The sequence below is a fragment of the Cynocephalus volans genome, chromosome 2, assembly GCF_027409185.1.
Source record: "Cynocephalus volans isolate mCynVol1 chromosome 2, mCynVol1.pri, whole genome shotgun sequence".
Lineage (NCBI taxonomy): Eukaryota > Metazoa > Chordata > Mammalia > Dermoptera > Cynocephalidae > Cynocephalus > Cynocephalus volans.
The window spans coordinates 213,248,545-213,266,701 of record NC_084461.1 but is presented as its reverse complement, the minus strand read 5'-3'; the positions used below and the strand labels follow the sequence as shown (position 1 = coordinate 213,266,701).

The following is an 18,157-nucleotide window of genomic DNA, read 5'->3' as shown; positions in this document are numbered from 1 at the left end:
CAAGGCTTCAAGGGTGCTAGGTCATGAGTTCACAGCACTGATTTTATCTTTTATAGTATTTTTCTTAAACTTATTATTCTGAACACTTTTCAAGCTTAGAGAAAAATTGCAAGAACAGTATAGGGTACTCACACTCGGCACTTTTATATAATCTCTCTCCTTCCTTATCATACACACTTATTTTTTTCTGAAGCATTTGAGAGCAAGCCACACACCCTTACCAGGTAACCCTCCAGTGCATATATCTTAAAGATAGGACACCCTCTTAAATAATCCCAGGGCAGTTATCAGATTCAGTAAATCTACTGCAGATACAACCCCTGTCTCTAAATCTACAGCCCATATTCCAATTTTGCCAACTGTCGCAATGATGTGTTTTACAGCTAATTTCCCCCCCGAACAGGATACAATCCGAGATCACGAGTGGCCACCAGGTGGACATGGCTGAGCCAGGCTGAGGGAACAGAGAACTCGGGAGGGTGAGGTGGGACCAGGGTAGGCAGTTTTCTTTTGAAAAACTGCATGATTGTGTTTAAATAAATAAAACCCTAAATAAAAATCAGGAGAAAAATGCAATTATGAACCCGTTTTCCTGGGACTTAGATAACTTACACGACTGTGTTTTTTACTGAAACATCACCCAGAGCAGAGTCCCAGCCATAAGATCCCGTATCCACTCCTGAGTGTGCCATTAGGGAGATCAATTATCCCTGTGTGGCCAAGAAAGGACAGTTGGCCAGGGGTCCATCATGGTGGTGCAGGTCACAGCCCTCCAGGGCCCCTTTCTACAAACACAAAACAGCACCTCAGCCATGGCCTCCTGGCAGCTCCAGAAAGTTAGCACTCAGAGGGCCCTTTTGAAACTACGAACCATGGCACGAAATCTAATCTAGTGACATCCAGATTCCTATGTCGTATAGATGTTAACAGTCTTTCACTCCAGGGGCAGAACTGTGGGTAATTTATCTTAGTTTTTATACCCCCCCATTTTGACAATGATCATGTGCACTTTTACAATTAGGCAAACATGGTTTTTAAAGATTTTGATCTTGTCTCCAATGAGCAAACCACTGATTTGATATGAAGGTGTTTCATAAAATCTGTTATGATAACATTTGCCCTTAAATTTTTTAAAATCAGACCAAAAAAAAAAAAAAAAAAAAATCTAAGCTGATGTTACTTGACTTTGGGTGGGAATAAGAAGCCACAAGAGGAGGGGCAGGAGGAGCGAGCCACCTCTGGACGTCCTATGACTCTTTCTACAAAGTCGAGGACGTTATTCCTGGATTCCAAATTAACATCATAACCCCCTCGTCATGGATAAGGTTAAAAGAGTTAAATTCACCCCAATTCAATTCACAAGAAATATGTCCTGGCCCTGAATGGTCCATGGAACCGCCTCCCTCCTGCTCCCGGCCCAGGCAGCATCCAGCTGCAGCACCTGGATGCTTGTTCCAGGGGCTCTGGCCTCTGAGGGACCTGCCTGGACTCAGGAGACCACAGCAGTGACCATGGAGCAGGACCAGACTCTAGCAGGCCTGTGGAGAGAACACAGCCAGAAATCCACTGGGGTCTGCATCAGCAGCCCACCTTCTCCAGGGCCCCCCATCAGCACTCTTGGGGCCCCAGCCCCGAGTCCCCTCCTGAGGGGGGTCCCAAGAGGCCTCTTGAGTGGCCAGCCCCGGCTGTGTCTACTACAGTGATGCCCTGGTCGGGGCCAGGCAGTGGGTCACCCAGCTCATCCATCAGGAGGGGATCCCCAGGCATACAGGCTACAGGGCCGAGTGGCCAGGCCTGCCTTGATCACAGTTCCGGGGCTGTGTACAGATTATCTGAGAGGCCTGGGGTCACCTGAGGCCTGAGACCTAGGCTCCTGCCACTCCTCACCTCAACTGCCACATCCCACAGCCAGCAGGGCCATCCACATGGTCAGCATTTTATTAGGTAGTATTTACATATTTACAGAATAAATGCCACACCTACGTAGGCTGAGAAAGCAAGGACAAGCCTGGGAACCTGCCCAACCCACCAGTGTGCCTCGCCCACATCCCCAGATGGTGCTGGGCTCACTTCCCCTGTGGGTCAGCATCAGGCCAGGCCTCACATCACCCCCACACAGGCACCGGCTCCAGGGACTATAGTTCCCTTCGATGTTGAGTTTTCCCTAGAAGGTCTGAGGACAATCGCTGAAACAGGATGCAAGACAGAAGTGCGGAGGCAGGGAGCAAGGGCATAGGCCAAACCCCTCGCAACCTCTGGGGAAGCCCACCCCATCAAGGGGAGACCCTTCTGCCCTCCCTCTTCCTTCTCCCACCTAGAGACCCCTGGCCAGCACCAACTGAGGCTCTCAGGATCCAAGGGAGACAGGCCCTGGGCCACGAGGGGCCGATGACAGCTGTGCTGTGCATCTCTTTCACAGCAGAGAGATGAGCAGAGTGTCCTGAGGCCCTGATTCTGCCTGCGGGAGACTCAAGGGTGGTGTCTGAGTGGGGTGTTGAAAGATGAGAAGGAGTTTGCTGTTCGTGTTAGCAAAAGACTCTGTTTCCACAACGACTCTGCTGTGATGTTTGGAAAGAGAACTCTAGTACGACCATCTCCTAAACGGGTTAATCTTGAGCATCTGCACCCCAAAGAGAGACAAGGGCATGTGTCTGTGCGCCTGTGTTTAAGTCAAAGGGTGACCGGCTCATTCAGTCTGGAGGCAATTCTACACACACGCTCACATGTGCACACACATTTACATACCCGGCTCAGAGATGCTGGCAAAACATAGGTATTTATTTCTCCCACCAGAAACACATCCTACAGATAAAATGCAGCATTCATTTATACCTCCATAAAATCACTTATCAAAAAAAAAAAAAAACCCAACAACAATTTTACTCAAAGAGATCAGGCTAAATTGGAACCTGCAATTATCCGCCCGCCTGCTTGAATTCCAATGATAGCACAAAATCCTGAGATTCCTCATTCAGGGATGCCGGGGCCTGCAAGCTTCTCTAGGTGATTCACTGATCTCTGTAGAGCCCTGGCCTGCAGGCCATCCGCTCTACCAGACCTGCACCGTTGGTGCCCCTGAGATCAGCAGGATGTGGGGCCCAGTGCTGGGCACAGGGGGGCTTGGGAACCACAGGGGTACGTGGGAAGAGAAGCGGCCCCAGCTGAGCCTTGCACACCCCACGCTGGGATGATCCCATGGCACACACCTGAGGACCCACAAGACAACTTGATGCACCCAACAGAGCAGGCGGCTGAGCTGGACGTGAAACCAAGGCCTCTCTCCGAAGACCAGGGGCCTCCCATGATAATGCCCCTCCGTCTGCATCCCCTGCTCCTCTCTGGGCTGGTAGGTGGAGCTGCCTGTTAGCCAAAGCCTCTGCTCACTGCAGAATCCACTATTTAGCTCTTGCAACTGCTGGCCATGGGTGTAGCAGGGCTGATGTCACAGAGGAAGGGGAATACCCACACCAGCACAAGAAGGGCACTTGAGGGCCGGGTGACAAGGCTCCACTGCCCCCTAGCCCCACAGCCTTCTGCAAAACAGTGAAATCCCAGACAGTCTGAGTCACCACCTGCAGAGGCCGGACAAAGCAAATGATTTCCATGCATGCTCGTGGGGAAGGACAACCCTCTGGGTCACCAGAGACATCATATCATGCCCACCCAGACCTCTCATCAACAAATGCTCAAGCTTTCAGGAGCAGAGACCATAGGCCCCCCCAAAACAGCCATTCCCAGACCCACAGGCCCCCTGGAGGCCTTTGCGTGGAGCTCCCAGGGCCAGGGAGGGGAGCGGGGGCTCCTCTGGGCTATCACTGGGCTGGTGGCCAGCACCCACCACCGTGAAGGTGACAGGGGTAGGGGCTGCTCCGCCTACAGTGGAGTTCAGAAAAAGGCACAGGCCTCATGATCCATCCTTCTGGAGCACCTGCCAGGCACCGTCTGTTCTGCGCAGTTAACATGCGTTAACGCCTGTTAATTCTGAAACATCCCAAAAGGCCAGGGGTGGAGGGGAGAGCCTGAAAACCAGCTCCTCCCCACCACCACACCACCCTCATCAGCACGAGTGCTGGGGGAGCTCTGGCGAGCTGTCCTCATGTGGGGCCCCCAGTGCACCCCTCGGGGGGAGGAGGGTCTCACACAGCAGAGGCCACAGGCCCCCCAGACAAGCCAAAGTGACACTGTTCAGTAAATCTCTGCTACCCATTCCCTACCATTTTGTCTTCCTTTCTCCAGAGCCAAGAGGGAGTGGGAATCAAGCTGGCGGAGGTCCCCTGCCTGCCCCAGGCCCCCACACTGTCCTTCCCCCTCCCCAGCCCTCACCTGCTCCCTGGCAGCGGGTGACTCACAGCAGGGGGTGGGGGCAGGGTGGTGGAACGAGGGGAGCCAGGGAGAGGGGACAGGCGGGGCGTAGGTGGGCTTTGGGCCCTCGCCAACTGCCAGGAGCTGTCACTGACAGGACTCCAACAGCGCTGGGAGGGGCAGATGAGGGGCAGGGGGAAGACACCCGGTGAGGGTCTGCTTCCCCCTCTTCCCCATGCCCAGCTGAGAGCCGCTCCGGGCTAGGGTCTGGCAGGGGCCGCCTGAGTGCCGCAAGCCCCTGCTTTCTGTGTGGCCTGAAACAAGTGACACCACTTCTCCAGGCCTCATCTGTAAGACAGAAATTATAATGATGTCCTGCCCCAAAGGGTCGTGTTGGACTGTACATGAAATCATATGTGGAAAGTCCACACTGAGCCTGGCATGCTTGGGAGCCTACTAGGACCCTCTGCTGAGCTGCCCACATCTCTGCTCCCTCAGGCTAAACCAGCAGCCCCAAACGTGAGCCCAAAGCCAGCATCATTGAGGCTGGGGAGATGTGCTGGCCTGGGGTGGCTCTAGGGACCAAGCACTGACACTCTCTGGGGGTGGCTGAAGGGCCTCCAATGTCCAGGTCCACGTTCCGGAACTCACACCCTGTGTAGGGAGCCACAGAGTGGGGGACACAGGATGCCACCAAGGCTGCATCCAAATCACGCTCAGGGCCCTCAGTATCTCCCCCCACCCCCTGTTAAAAGGGTGGGGGAGGGGCCATGCCCAGCATTGCTGTTCCCAGAGAGAGGCAGAAACAGGACAGACCCCTGTCCAGAGAGAGACCCCCCACGGCTCAGCTCCTCCTCTCCCCGACCCCTGGCCGCCTCCCCCCACAGAGGCAGTCCCCCCTCAGCACGCCCTCTGTTGACACTCCAGACTCTGGTCACAGTGGCTCCACTCCCCGCACCTTCAGCATGTGGGCAAGATCACTGGCCCCAGGTGACCCACTCTATCAGACAGCACAAGAGAGCTTTCTAGAGTATCAGAAGGCTCACAGATGTCCACACCACATACCGACCAGGCGTGTGCTACATTTAACTCATGCGTCCCACTTCACTACGGGGTGAAACTCGTCTATGTTTTCAGATTCCTCAGGGGTGGAGAGCTCCGGAGCCCAGTGATCAGCCCTGGTGGCACCGAGCTGCCAGGACAGAATCCGACAGGGCATCCTGGACCTCCACACCAGGCTGGCGGAGTGTGTGGCCCGAGTCAGGCGCCGTCCAACCTGGGCCGCACTCTGCCTGCTGCAGCGTCACCCCCAGGGCTGGGCCCTAGTGTCCCAGGACAAGGGGCTGTGGGGTGGGGGGAGGCAGAGGTGAGTGCAGGTCTCTGTGCCAGCACTTCCAACCGAGAAGCTAGGCAGCTCCCCAGAGGCTCTGACCTTGAGTGTGTTGGAGGACAGAGGGGCAGTGGGTGGGGGCCAGCCCCCTCTCCTCTGACTCACCGGGCTGGGTAAATGAGAAGTGAAACCAGCCCGAACCCAGAGGCAGCTCAGGGCCCCGCAGCAGGGCCTGCCCACCTGGTCTTGGGGTGCAGGCCGGTTTAGGGGCCAAAAGAAGGTCGTGGACAGACCTGGCCGGTCCCCTTGAAAGGAAAACTGCCCCTGGAGAAAGAACAGAGAGTCCTGCATGTCCCCTCAGAACACTCCACGGGACAGGGCCATTGCTACATCTCCCCAGATTGCAGACGGAGGTACAGGGAGGCCAGTGGAAGCGGAACAGGGCCCCGCCGGGAGAGGTCCCAGGGATCCCCCACCTTAGGAGCAGCTGCTCTTTGGGGAAGCATGGGCCACCTCCCCATTGTCCTTCCCATGAGACTTCTTGGAGCCCCCAGGTGGGACTCGGCGGGGACACTTGATGAGTGACCCCAGCCTGCTCTACCTCCAGAGATCCTGGGGTGGGGACATGGGGCGCTGACATCCAAATGAGAGATCTGAGGCCAGAACCGCCCTGGCCCTGAAGCCTGGGGGCCCAGCTGGGATCCTGAAGGTGTTGAGGTGAGTCATGGGAAAGGTGGAGGCGGCGCTGAAGGGGCAGTGCAGTGGAGGCTGGCACCCCCTCTCCTGCAGCCGCCCAAGGCCAAGCGATGGCTGGCTGTGGCTTTCTGCGCACATTTTGTTTTTAAAAGGCAACTCGGCAACTAGCAATTAGCCCGCCAGTGTCAGAAGGCAGCTATGGTGACAGGCGTCTGTGGGCGCATCCTGCAGCTGCCAGCCACCGTTCTGGAAGAAGAAGGGGAATCAGGGCTCTTGAGGGACCCTGACACCTAAGTCGGGATCATCTGCACATGTGTGTCACCCTGATAGACCCAGGCTGGTTGTGGGCTGCAGCATGGTCGTTGAGAGGCCACCTTGCGGGGGGGGTCCCCAGAACCTTCCCTCCATGGGGTCCACTTGGCCTTTCAGCTGTGTACCAGCCTGGTGCCCTCGGCAGGATCAGAACCATCCTCTCACAGGTGGGGTGCAGCTCAGCTTTGAATCAGAGATGGGGCTTGGAATTCCCACCCTGTCACTGCCGAGCTGTGTGGCATCTTGTGCAGGACTGTTGTGTAAGGCCTGAAACTAACACCAATGTTACGTGCTGCCTCAACATCCAGGGGAACAGGAGGGCCTCGAACAGCCTCACCACCTGTCTCCGTCCTGAGTCTAAGCCCAGGCACATGGCTCCAGCCAGGCCACCCTCCTCACCAAGGGGACCAGGCGCAGTTCCTGCTTATCCCTGGGTAGCGGGCCTCAGTTCTTTGCCAACCCACAGGATTATTCCAACAAGCCAAACTCATCCTCTGGTGGGAACCAGGGGCACCTCGTCGCCTTGTTAATACAAAGACCACCTCCCACAGCCCCTGCTATTCACCCTTCCTCCTCCCCGGGCTTGCAGCACATGTGACCATGAACCTGTCTATCTCATCTGTCCAGTGCCGGGTGTCCTGTGTCCAGTCCTTCACAACCGTAGGACAGAACTCCCACCCCCACAAACAAGGGGAATAGGAGGCAATTGAAACAAAGGTGCCTAGATTCTCCAGTGCTGTTTTGTCAGCTGTAAAGTGGGAACAATACCACCCTCCAGGGTATGTGGCATGTGACAGAGGAGCATGCTGGTGGCCATCTCCTCTCCCACCCTGTGCAATAGGCCGCACGCTTGGGATAGGGTCTCTCCTGACAGGTCCCATCACAACCCACCTCCCCACAGACAGCTGCTCAGCCTCTTCCCGGGACAGTGGGCAAGCCGTGGCTCCGCCGTCAGCTCAGCACCTGGCCCCTAACACACTCACAAGGTGAGCACAGACTGAGTGCTTTCTGGGCACAGGACTCACCCTGTAACGTCCTACTCTCAAAGACAAGGACTAGACTCTGCAAGACCAGGAAATGGCCCCTCATGGGGGGGGGCATTGGGGCTCCCTCCAGGGCCACACTCTTGTCCATAGCTGCTGACCACTGTGGCCTTACGTCTAGCCTCCTCCTCTGCCTTCCACTCTGTCACATCCTTCTGGTCCTCTCTAGAGACCGGGACAGCTGCCCAAATTTTCCCACCATCCAGTCTACATACCTGGGAGCCCATCCCAGTGCCCCCAGCTCCTTCCAGGTCTCCCTGTGGCGGCTCCCCACTTGGGCTTAGTCCTGGACTTCCAGTTATCCAGACGTTTCCACCACCAACTGGAATAGCACGGCAGAGAACAAAGCACTGCCTGGCTCAAGCTCCATCCCTCCCAGGCCTCAGACTCACAGCTTGGGTACTTCCCACTCCTGTCCAGGTGGTCCTGGGGACCTGCTTGCCCCCCTCCCCCCACCCCCGTCTGCATGGGCTCAAGGAGAGAGAGCAGGAGACCTGAGGCAGGCCTCACCCTCACTGGGCCTAAAGTCGGGTTGTGGAGCCAGCGTGGAGGGAGTGAGGGGAGGCGAGCAGAAGGGCCACAAGAACACCAACCACACTGACCACACCAGCCACACTGGCAGAGCCAGGTCCTCAAACCCGGGGCCCACAGGCCTTGGGCTGACCCAGCCCCTCTGATCCAGCATTCACCTCCTGTGGCGGGCAGGGGGCGGCAGTAAAGACCCATCCAGATCTGGGGAATGTCAGTACTGGAAGAGCCAGGCAGCACTGGGGCCAACCTCCAACCCATTTTACAGAAAAAGAGACTGAGGCAGGGAGGGGAGAGGCAGCCCCAAACCCAGCCCCCAGCCCTCCACCCTGGGTGGCCTTCAGGGTCCTTTTCTCACACTGACCGGCTGATGGGATTCAACCCCAACCCCCAGGACCGCGAGAAGGCCGGCGGCCTACAGGAGAAACCCTGAAGCTCCCTGGAGGCAGGAACTGCCACAAAATGACCCCATGAGGGCCCTCCCCTGGTAACCACAGGCAACCCCTTCCTCACCCCCTCTCAACCCTCCACAACCCAAAGGGTGAGCACTGCTCCTGCGTACAGTTCATGGCACATCTGTGTCCCAGGGTCAGGGAGGCTCAGGAACCTGGTGCTGGACCCAGGCCAGTGGGCCCCACCGCCTTTGGGACTCAGTGTTCACACCAGAAGCCACACCCAGGCCACCCCCTCCCCACCCCACAGGTGAGGCCACCAACACCCTCCCACACACATACACAAAACCTGGCTCCCCACCCCTCTTTTTCGAGAAGCCTTTGACTTAACCAATTCAGTTTATGAGCTAATTACAAAATCCTTGTTTAGCACTGCCAGATAAAACACAAGATGCCTAGTTAAATCTGAATTTCAGACAAAAAAATTTTTTCTCAGTATAAGTTTGTTCCAATTTCAGTTAAACAATGAATAATTTTTTAGTATAAATATGTCCCATGCAATTCGGAACATATACTAGAATTTTTTGCTGTTTATCTGAAATTCAAATTGTTAGCTAAATCTGGCAACCCCAGTATGGTCCCCTCATCGCTCCTTGGTGGCGCTCGCCTGGGATGGGAATGTGGCGCCCCTACCCGGCCCCCCACCAGGTTCCCAACTTCCCCCTTACTCCCTCTGCGCCTGCGCGCAGGGTGTCCCCTCCCAAATTCCCATAAACCCGAATCCTAGCAACAGAACCCCGCAGGGGAGGGTCATCATCCCCTGGGGCTGGACAGAGGGCGGCTCCCAGGGGGAAGGACCCCAGCCCTGCCCACCCTCCCAGCTTCCCGGGAACCTAACTTGAGTCGACCAAGAGTTGGTTGGGGGTCCAAGCCCTAAGTCTGTTCCCTCAGGCTGGAAGCCACTCGGGGAGGAGCGCAGGAGGGGAGGGGAGGGAGTAGGGAAAGGAAAAGGAAACGCGGAGGGAAGAGTCACGGAGCCCAGGGTCCCGGCAGGGTCGCGGGAGGGCCCCAGGCCGGCGAGGGGCGCCGCGCTCGCGCGCATGCTCAGCCGCCCCTGCAATGCGGCGCCTAGTCGTCTATTAACCCAGTTCTGGGGACTCGGCCGATCGGGCGCTCATTATTTATTCCCTGGGTAGATTTGCGGCTGGCGGTCATGCCGCAGAGCCGGCTGCAGCACGAAAGCCCCGAGTCGGCCCCGGGACCCCCTCCCTCGCCCTCCCGTTGCCCCACAGTCGAGGAAGGGGAGGGTGGGAGGAACCGCAGGTCCCTGTAGGGGGAGGCGCCAGGAGGGCACAGCCACAGGACAGAGCCCCTAGACCCAGGCGGGCGGTGAACGCAGGGCACATCTGCTGAAGGAGGTGCCCTCCTCTGTGGGGTCACAGACTGCCCAGCGCTGGGGCAGCAGAAGGGGAAACCGAAGCAATGCCCACAGCCACAGGATGAGGAAAGAACTCCCCTGCCCGCTTTCCCCAGAGACCCCTGAGACATCAAGATGACTCCTCCCCATCACACCTTTGGATGGGGGTGGCCCGAAGACAGAAGAGGCCATAAGGCCCTGGGGAGCTGGGGGCCACCCGGGCATGGCATGCAGATGGGAGGAGGCATAGTGCTAAGCCTGGATTTCCTCACCTGTGAGGTCAGCCCCACCTGTAGGCCCCACACAGGACCGATCCTCGGCCAGCCCCAGCTGGGTGAAATCTAGCACCTCCCATGCCCATTTGGCTCAGCCAACTACAACCTGTGGGAGCCTGAGCATCTCTGAGCTTCTAGGGGACTCAGTTCCTCATCTGTAATCAAGGAGTCGGCACTGGCCTTGGGAGTGTGGGGAGGGTCTCTGAGCAGCAGTGTGGAGATGCGGGATGAGTGCTGCTGATGTCAGGGTACAGATGAGCCCCTGCCCCGAGTTGAGGGTCCCTTTCAGGGCAGGGTCCCCCCACCCCTGAGGTCTCCCACTAGCCAGGTCTTCGTGAGCAGCTGTGCAGTGAGCATGAGGCCAGCTCACCTCCATGCACGGTGAGTCAGGCACAACCCCTCTGCCCCCAGAACAGCCATTAAGCATCACTGTGGGGGGAGGGGGCGCAGATAACAAGAAAATTTTTTAAGACTGGTGTGCCTAATGAGCTCTTTACCCCCAGTCAATTAATTTTCCTCTAACTGCTTTTGTTAACAATTGTTTAATAATCTCTAATTATTCAGTATATTCACAGACTTTGAATGTCTCACAATTTTCTATTTAATTATTAAATTTTAAAAATCTCACTGTGATGGCGTTTGGCATAAGCTGGGTGTGATCCTGCAGTGTCCCCGTGGCCCAAGTGCTCGCAGCTCCGGGGTGGCCTTAGTTTTCCCGAGCGCAGGGCCGGCTTCCTCCTCCCCGTAGGCTCACACTACCTGCTGCTTCTTGGGCTTCTGCTCACGGAGAGCCTCCCAGGACCAAGGCTGTCTCCCCTTGGCCCTGGACAGTCCTGCACAGCAGCAGGTGTGGGGACACAGCACATCCCAAAGAATTCTGGGGTGGGGACACCGAGGAGTGAGCGAGCCTGCCCCTCCATCTTGGTGCTGGACTCAAATAAGGAATGAAGGTGAAGGCCGCGGGCAGCCTCTGGGCCCAGCACGGGATGTCGGCTCCCTCCAGCCCCTCTTCTCTGGGCCACCCCATCCCCCTCCTCTCAGAATAGCAGTGGGGAGGCCATTCAGAGGAGCCCCCACTGCCCCTGGATCCTTGGATCACAGGCTCTGGCTGGGGTGGGAGGGAGCCGGCTGAACCAGCTGCCTTCGCCCTCAAGGAGCACGTGGTCACTAGAGGAAAGCCCATGGGCCACTGCCACGGGGCCAGGGGAGCTCCAGGCGGGAGGATCCAGGATAGCCTTATGGAGGAGGGGGCCCTGGGGCCTGCAGGCTGGGCAGACAGCACCAGAAAGCTATAGGGGCGTCCACGCAGGGTGCCGGCCATTTGGCCAGGGAGGGGTCAGCGAGGTGGAGAGGAGTGGAACTGGGGCCTGCCAGGCACGGCACTCACACCTCCTCCAGTCCTCACAATGTCCCTCTGAGGTAGACACTACTTTTATCCCCAATATACAGCTGGGGAAACCGAGGTGTAGGGTGGCCAGGTAAGCTGGCTGAGGTCAGACAGCCAGACCATCAGAGCTGGGGCTAGGCGTTCACCGGGAGGTGCCTCACGGTGAAGTTCTGAGTAGGTCCCGAGATCGCTCCAGTCAAGAAAGCCCAAGGGTCTAGGGAGGGTCAGAGGAGCCCTTGATCCCTGCATGGGGGAAGCAGCCCAGCCTACAGAGGGCACAGGACATAGAGCCCCAGACTGAGGTGGGTGGTGAACACAGGAACCTGTCTGCGGAAGGAGGTACCACGGTGTGCTCCCACTGTGGTGTCTCCGACTGCCCAGCACCACACAGTCACTGCCAACCCCGGGGGCAGGCTGGGTTAGTAGAAGGGAAAACCAAGGCAATGCCCACAGTACTCAAGGCAAAGCCAGCTCTGGTCATCTCCTAGAGTCCCAGGTTTCAACCCAAGGAGACGGGCTGGCCACTCGCTGGGTTCCCTGGCGGCCAGGAGTTCTGAGACCCTGCTATGGACACTGCCCTGGAGCAGGGCTGAGGTGACAGGGGCAGGTGACCCAATTGGGTGATCTTTTTCATAATAAAAAGCTAAACAGGAAAAAAAAAATGTTCAAGAAAATGGCAGGGCTGGGCAGTTCAGGGGCCCCAGATTGGAGGCAGATTGCAGGGTGGTGGTCAGGGGAGGACAAAGGAGCCAGAACATGCCTGAGATTTCAGTTTTCTACTACTCTTAATCCTCCGACTTGTAAAGCGCTTTGAAGCTATAAATAGGGGATGTGAGGTTAACTTAGAGGAGCTGCCTAACTCCACGGAAACATACCCAACTGGTTTTCTGCTTGAGCCTAACAAGCTCCTACTCATCCTTCAAGACCCCGTCAACACAACTTTTGGGGTGACTTTCTCCAACCCCCCAGCACCCCTCCCCCATTCTCCCACCCAGCACACGGGGTTGTAGTTGCTTATTTCAGGGTATATTTTCTGTGTCCTCAGTGTGAATCCATCAGGTACCAGGGTGAGAGTCTATGTCTAGGGCATATCTGAGGTGGGCCCTCTCCCCTCCTCCCATAGCCTCACACAAGCCCATGGAATAAGACTGTATGGGGGGTAGGGGGAGCCAGGAAGCCCTGGGTCTGACATGACACATGGTCCTTCGGCCCAGGAGAAGCTAGCAGGGATGAAGTGACTCCAAAGGAGAGCCTGGCAGCAGACGGTGTCCTGCACAGGACCACCAGTATGGGTTGGTGTCCAGGAAGGGAGGGGATGCCCAGGTGGCTTCATCTGTGCAGAAAGGGGCATGGGGGTGGTACTCTGAGGCCCCAGTGCATGCAGGCCTGGGTGGACAGGGCTTCTGGAGATCCCAGCGAGGACCCAAGGTGGGTCAGGCAGCTGCTGTCCTTCAGGGACAAATGGAGAAGCAGGGGTACAAGCCATTTATGGATTCTGGTTGCCTATGCTAATAAATTGGGACAGGCTTTTAAAATACTAAGTTGACTGGAAAGTGACATTTTGCCAAACTGAATTCATTCCCATGTCTTATGGAGCATCTCTCATGTGCTGGATTTCAGCGGGTCTGCTAACATCGTCAGGAGTTAGCACGGAGCTGGAAAAATAGCAGCTTCCATTCAGCAGAACATCACCCAGCAGCAGGAACAAATCCATCCCACAGGAACGAATCCATCCCACGGATGCACCCAGAACATCACTCCGAGCACAGGGCAGGCCACGCTGGCAGCGTGACTCCACTTTCGGGCTCAAATGAAGGTGGACTGAAACTCCACCATGGCAAAGCAGTAGAAAAGGCGCAGGAAAGCCAACCACAAAATCCAGGAGAGGGCAGGGGGTGAAGGGGATGCCTGGGAGGCTCCTGGGTTTCAAGGCTCATGTTCTTCCTGCCTTAGGGAACCCGCCTGTGTGGTGTGGGACCTCCCCAGACAGTTCACAGCTGCAGGGCTTCCATGCTGACCACTGACTGTCAGGGAACACAGAAGCTTCCTGAGTTCTGGAGCAGTGCATACAGCAAGCGCTCAGTAAGTGTTAATATTAATATTATTATCACCACCATGTAGCTGAGAGACCTGACCTTGGCCTGGCATCTCCTTGGGTCCCAGTCCAGGCCTGGTAGAGAAGGGGCTGTGCTGGTAGCACCAGAGCTCAGGGTCCAGCTTCCACAGCTCAGAAATGAAGGTGAGAGGGGCTGACAGTTAGCTTGGTTCATTAGAGTGTGGTGTATGACACCAAGGCTGAGGGTTCAGATCCCTGTACTGGCCAGCCACCAAAAAAAAAAAAGAAAAGAAAAGAGATGAAGGTGAGGCTGCAGAGTCCACACAGAGCCATGCCACCAGCACTGGGGCACCTGAGCTTGGGAAGCAAATGGAGGAGATGCCCCCGCAGCCCACATGGACCCCAAGACAGCCAAGTGCAGGGGATACCATGGGCATTTGGTGTCCAGAGGGGCCCAGGGCTCCCACACATGGCCCAAAATCTGGAGCAGGGTCCTGGGACTCAACATGAGACTCTGCAAGGTCACTCTTGGCAGCGGGAGGCACCCACACCACCACACCATGGGTTGTGCCATGGCCATGACTAACCTGGGACAGACCCGGTCACTCAGGACCCTCCTAGACAGAGACCTCAGCGTGGTCCTGCAGCTTCCCATCTTCTGTCCATGATGTTGGTGCAGGTGACGCTCCCCACCCTGGCCCCACCCCCAAGGCCAGGCAGGTTCTGCTGACCATGACCCAGGAGAGAGCTGCCTCCTTGGGTCACACATGCCCTGCCCACAGGTGGGACATTGTCCACAGTGCAGGAGCCATGGGATGCATGAGCTGCTCCCTGGGACCAGGAGGGACACAGGCTCCATGGCCCATGCTTGTCCATCCCCGTGCGTAGGGCTCAAGCCAGCAATGGCCCCTGGATGGCGAGGGGTACAACTCAATCATCACAGACAACCACACTGACCCCATCCCCCAGAGGCACACAATCAGAGAGCACAAGGCTGATCTCAATCCTGTGTTCCTTACATGGTAGCTCATTCCAGAGTCTGTGCTCCCAGTAGAGACCCCTGGACCCTGGCCACGCCCCACAGCAGCCAGCGGCTCCCTGCCCCTGGTGACATCTGTCCCCAGCACCCCAACCAACCTTGGTCCCACCCACAATACTGCACTCAGGCTTGTGTCCCCTCCTACCCCCACCACACGACTTGGTCCCCGAGTCTTCCTGGATGTCTCTCCTGAGTCCGGCCTGAAATCCCGGCTGTAGAGGTCACTCACTCCTCCTCCCACCCTCTTGGCCAAATGTCCCCGAGCCCATCAAAGCTGACCCTCAGAGCATGTGGTCCTCTCCTCTGCCCACACTGCCCTCCTGGCCAGGGGTGACCTCCAGGACCCCCACTCGTCTCACTCCAGGGCCCTAGGGTGTCCAAAGCATCTTCCCAAGCAGAAACCAGGAGGACTTTTCAGTGTCCTTGCTCAGCCTGGACTAGTCAAAGCTCAACTGTCCTAGTGCCCCACTCTGGAAGCACAATCAAGGGACACACCCATACACTCACCTGTATGCATGCACACACTCATGTGCATGCACATGAGCACACATAGTCACACATGCACATGCACAGACACATGCTTGTGTGCACATGCTCCAAGGCCATTTCGCTTCACAGATCTCTACATGGCACCCTGTGGAAGGCAGGGAATGTCCAGGCCTCAGGGATGTCACCTGGAGGCCCACAGCATGGGAACTGGCCACAGGCACCGGCCATGGGTAACCCCGAGCACAGCTGGCACCAGGCTAGTCTGTGTCTTGACAAAGGAAACATAAGCTCGCTGCCCCAGGCCCTAGACTACCACCTGGCCCACCCACCCCACCACAAGCCAGGCCCAGCAGAGGCCAGCAGAGCCAACCAATGGCAGGTGGCCCTGTGCAGAGCCCCTCGTGGTCCAGCAACAGGGAGGCAGATGAGAGCTGAGACAGGAGTGCCCCTGTCCCCCACCCTCCACCTGGTCTCAGACAATGCCCCCAGAAGAAGAAACCCTCTGCTGAGCCCTGATGACCTGGCACACAGCAGGCACTCAAACAACACCTACACACAACTCAATAAATTGCACAAGGGGCGGGCTCAGCTGTCTGCCCTGCGCACGGCTGGATGGTAAAATGTAGACCCAGCAGACAGCAGGCGGCTCTCACCGCCCACCCGCCGGCCCAGAGGAGGCCCTGTCTCTGCTCAGATTCAGCCCAACAGCATCCCGCAGACAGGGCTGGACACATCAGGGCCTCTTTGGTCCCCAATTAGCTCAGATTTGTGCCCAGGTGCTAGTCAGGGCTGTGGGCGGTGCTCTAGAAGGGGAGTGGGGGAGGAGAGCCGCAACAGGGGCTTAGCTTGGTGGCCTCTGCCCATCACCATTGAACTTGCTGTATACTGACTTCTGGCTTTGTTATCAGCACACCCACAAGATACAGACCCCACAAGGGCAGGGAGACCCCACACAACACAGACCCCAAGAGGACAGGGACACTCCACAGGACACAGACCCCACGAGGATAGGGAGACCCCATGAGGACAGGGAGATCCCACAGGACACACACCCATGAGGGCAGCCATCTGTCTGCTCCACCGTGGCATCCAGCTCCCAGAGAGCCAGACCACTGTGGCCAGCACAATGGAAGGCACCTCCTCACACACGCCCCACGTGTCCACAAAGCCCCATCCCCGTCGCGCAAGACTTGGGCTCGGTTAGGGAGGGAACTGCCCGGTCATGCTCCTGGTCAGCCATAGCACCAGGACTCTGCCATCAGCAGCCAACTGCAGCATTGCCCGGTCACCCAGAGCCCCTGAGTCCTTGAGTTCTCCTGTGGCAGATGACAGCACCTGACCACCATGGAAGCCTGGCCACCACGAACCTCTCCCCGTCCAGCTCTGGAGGCACCAACAGACTGGGGAGTTGGGGCAATGTGGGGGCTTGTAAACACCCAAACCAGACAGCAAGGTGTGTTCCTGGGTCCCTTGCCCCCCCCCCCGCCCCACCTCACTGGGCCAGACATGCCTTCAAGGCCATGACACCCCAGCACCACCTACAGCAGCCTCCAATCCATGAACCCACTCCACGTGCATGGAGCCACTGGCAGGGGAGGCCACGAGCCCACAGACCCTGGGAGGGACCTGAGGCCCAGTCTGCAGGGCCTGACCCCCCCAAGCCCCTGTCCCACCCCAACCACTGCCATGCCGGACACTCCCTGTGCCCTACCTCTGGCCGACAGCTTCTTGGTGTTGATGATCTTGGCTGCATACTCATGGCCGGTGCAGAGCTTGACGCAGCGTCGGACCACAGAGAAAGCCCCCCTGGGGAGGAAAGTGGAGGAGCAAGAGACAGAGACAGAGACAGACAGGGAGAAAGAGAGAAGGCCAATTAATCTCCCCATAAACGCTCAGCATCCAGCTACCGGCCAGGCCTTGGGCCCACAGCCAGTGATTCGGAGATCTGCGAGAGAGAGCGGGTGCCCCTCCCACACCACTCTCAGGCCCCACTTCCCGACAGCTGGCAGAGCCCTGCAGACAAACGCACGCCCTGCGGGGGCTGTGGAGAGGGCAAGGCTCAGTCGTGCCCTTGGGAGGGAAGCCAGTGGGCTCATTCAGCTCCAGTGGGACCCCTGGGCCTCTGAGTCCTTGTGGGTCAGCTGGACAAAGGATCCACCCAGCAGCCTTTCAGCACACACCCTCAGGTGCTTTCTACCAAGTCCATGAGACCCTAGTGAACACCCCTCACTCACGCCGAGGGAAATAAAACCACACCGTCCAGGAGGCCCAGCTCCAGAGGACGGATTTATGGGGAATTGGTACGGTCGGACATGGGGACGGTGACTCATTGAAGGTTTTGGAGGGAGAAAGAAGCACCATATCATTAAATCACAAAGCTGGAGGAGAGGGTCCCCCAAGATTCTCCACTGTCCCACCATTACAGCAGAAGCCATGGAGGCCTGGATGGGGGCCAAAGGAACATTCGTTCACACGTGACAGCCTGAAGATGTCAGTGCTTCTGAGAGAACGGGGGCGGTGGGGCGCGGGGGATGGCAGAGGATGCAAACCATGATCTGGAGCCCAAGAGACAAGGAAGAATTTGAGTCTGGGAATGTGGGTCATAGTTTCTGAGGCCATCAAGAGAGGCCCTGAACACTGCCCACAAACACCAACCCACAGAGGAGCTCCGGCCGCAGCACCAGAAAGCCCCTAAGAGAGTCCACACCTCCCAGAGACCCAGAGTGGCTGCCACAGAGCAATGGAGCCCAGCGAGGCCAGGGTGGGCCAGGGTGGGTAGGGAAGGAAGCGAGGGAGGGCGCCGCTGCCCATTGGAAGGTGCTCTGGGTACTTGACTTATTACCACCATTGATTTAACTTGATTTAATTTGATTTCAGATCATTTTCTAAGA

General features: G+C 57.4%; 1 protein-coding gene across 7 annotated transcripts in view; it reads right to left on the bottom strand.

The window, feature by feature from the left end:
• CAMK2B (calcium/calmodulin dependent protein kinase II beta) overlaps positions 1-18,157 on the bottom strand; it is a 100,453-nt gene that overhangs the window by 46,835 nt on the left and 35,461 nt on the right. For all 7 annotated transcript variants that reach the window (XM_063084418.1, XM_063084422.1, XM_063084413.1 and 4 more), the window contains exon 2: positions 16,978-17,072. In XM_063084418.1, the coding sequence (XP_062940488.1) occupies positions 16,978-17,072 (95 nt within the window). The remainder of the gene's footprint in view (positions 1-16,977; positions 17,073-18,157) is intronic.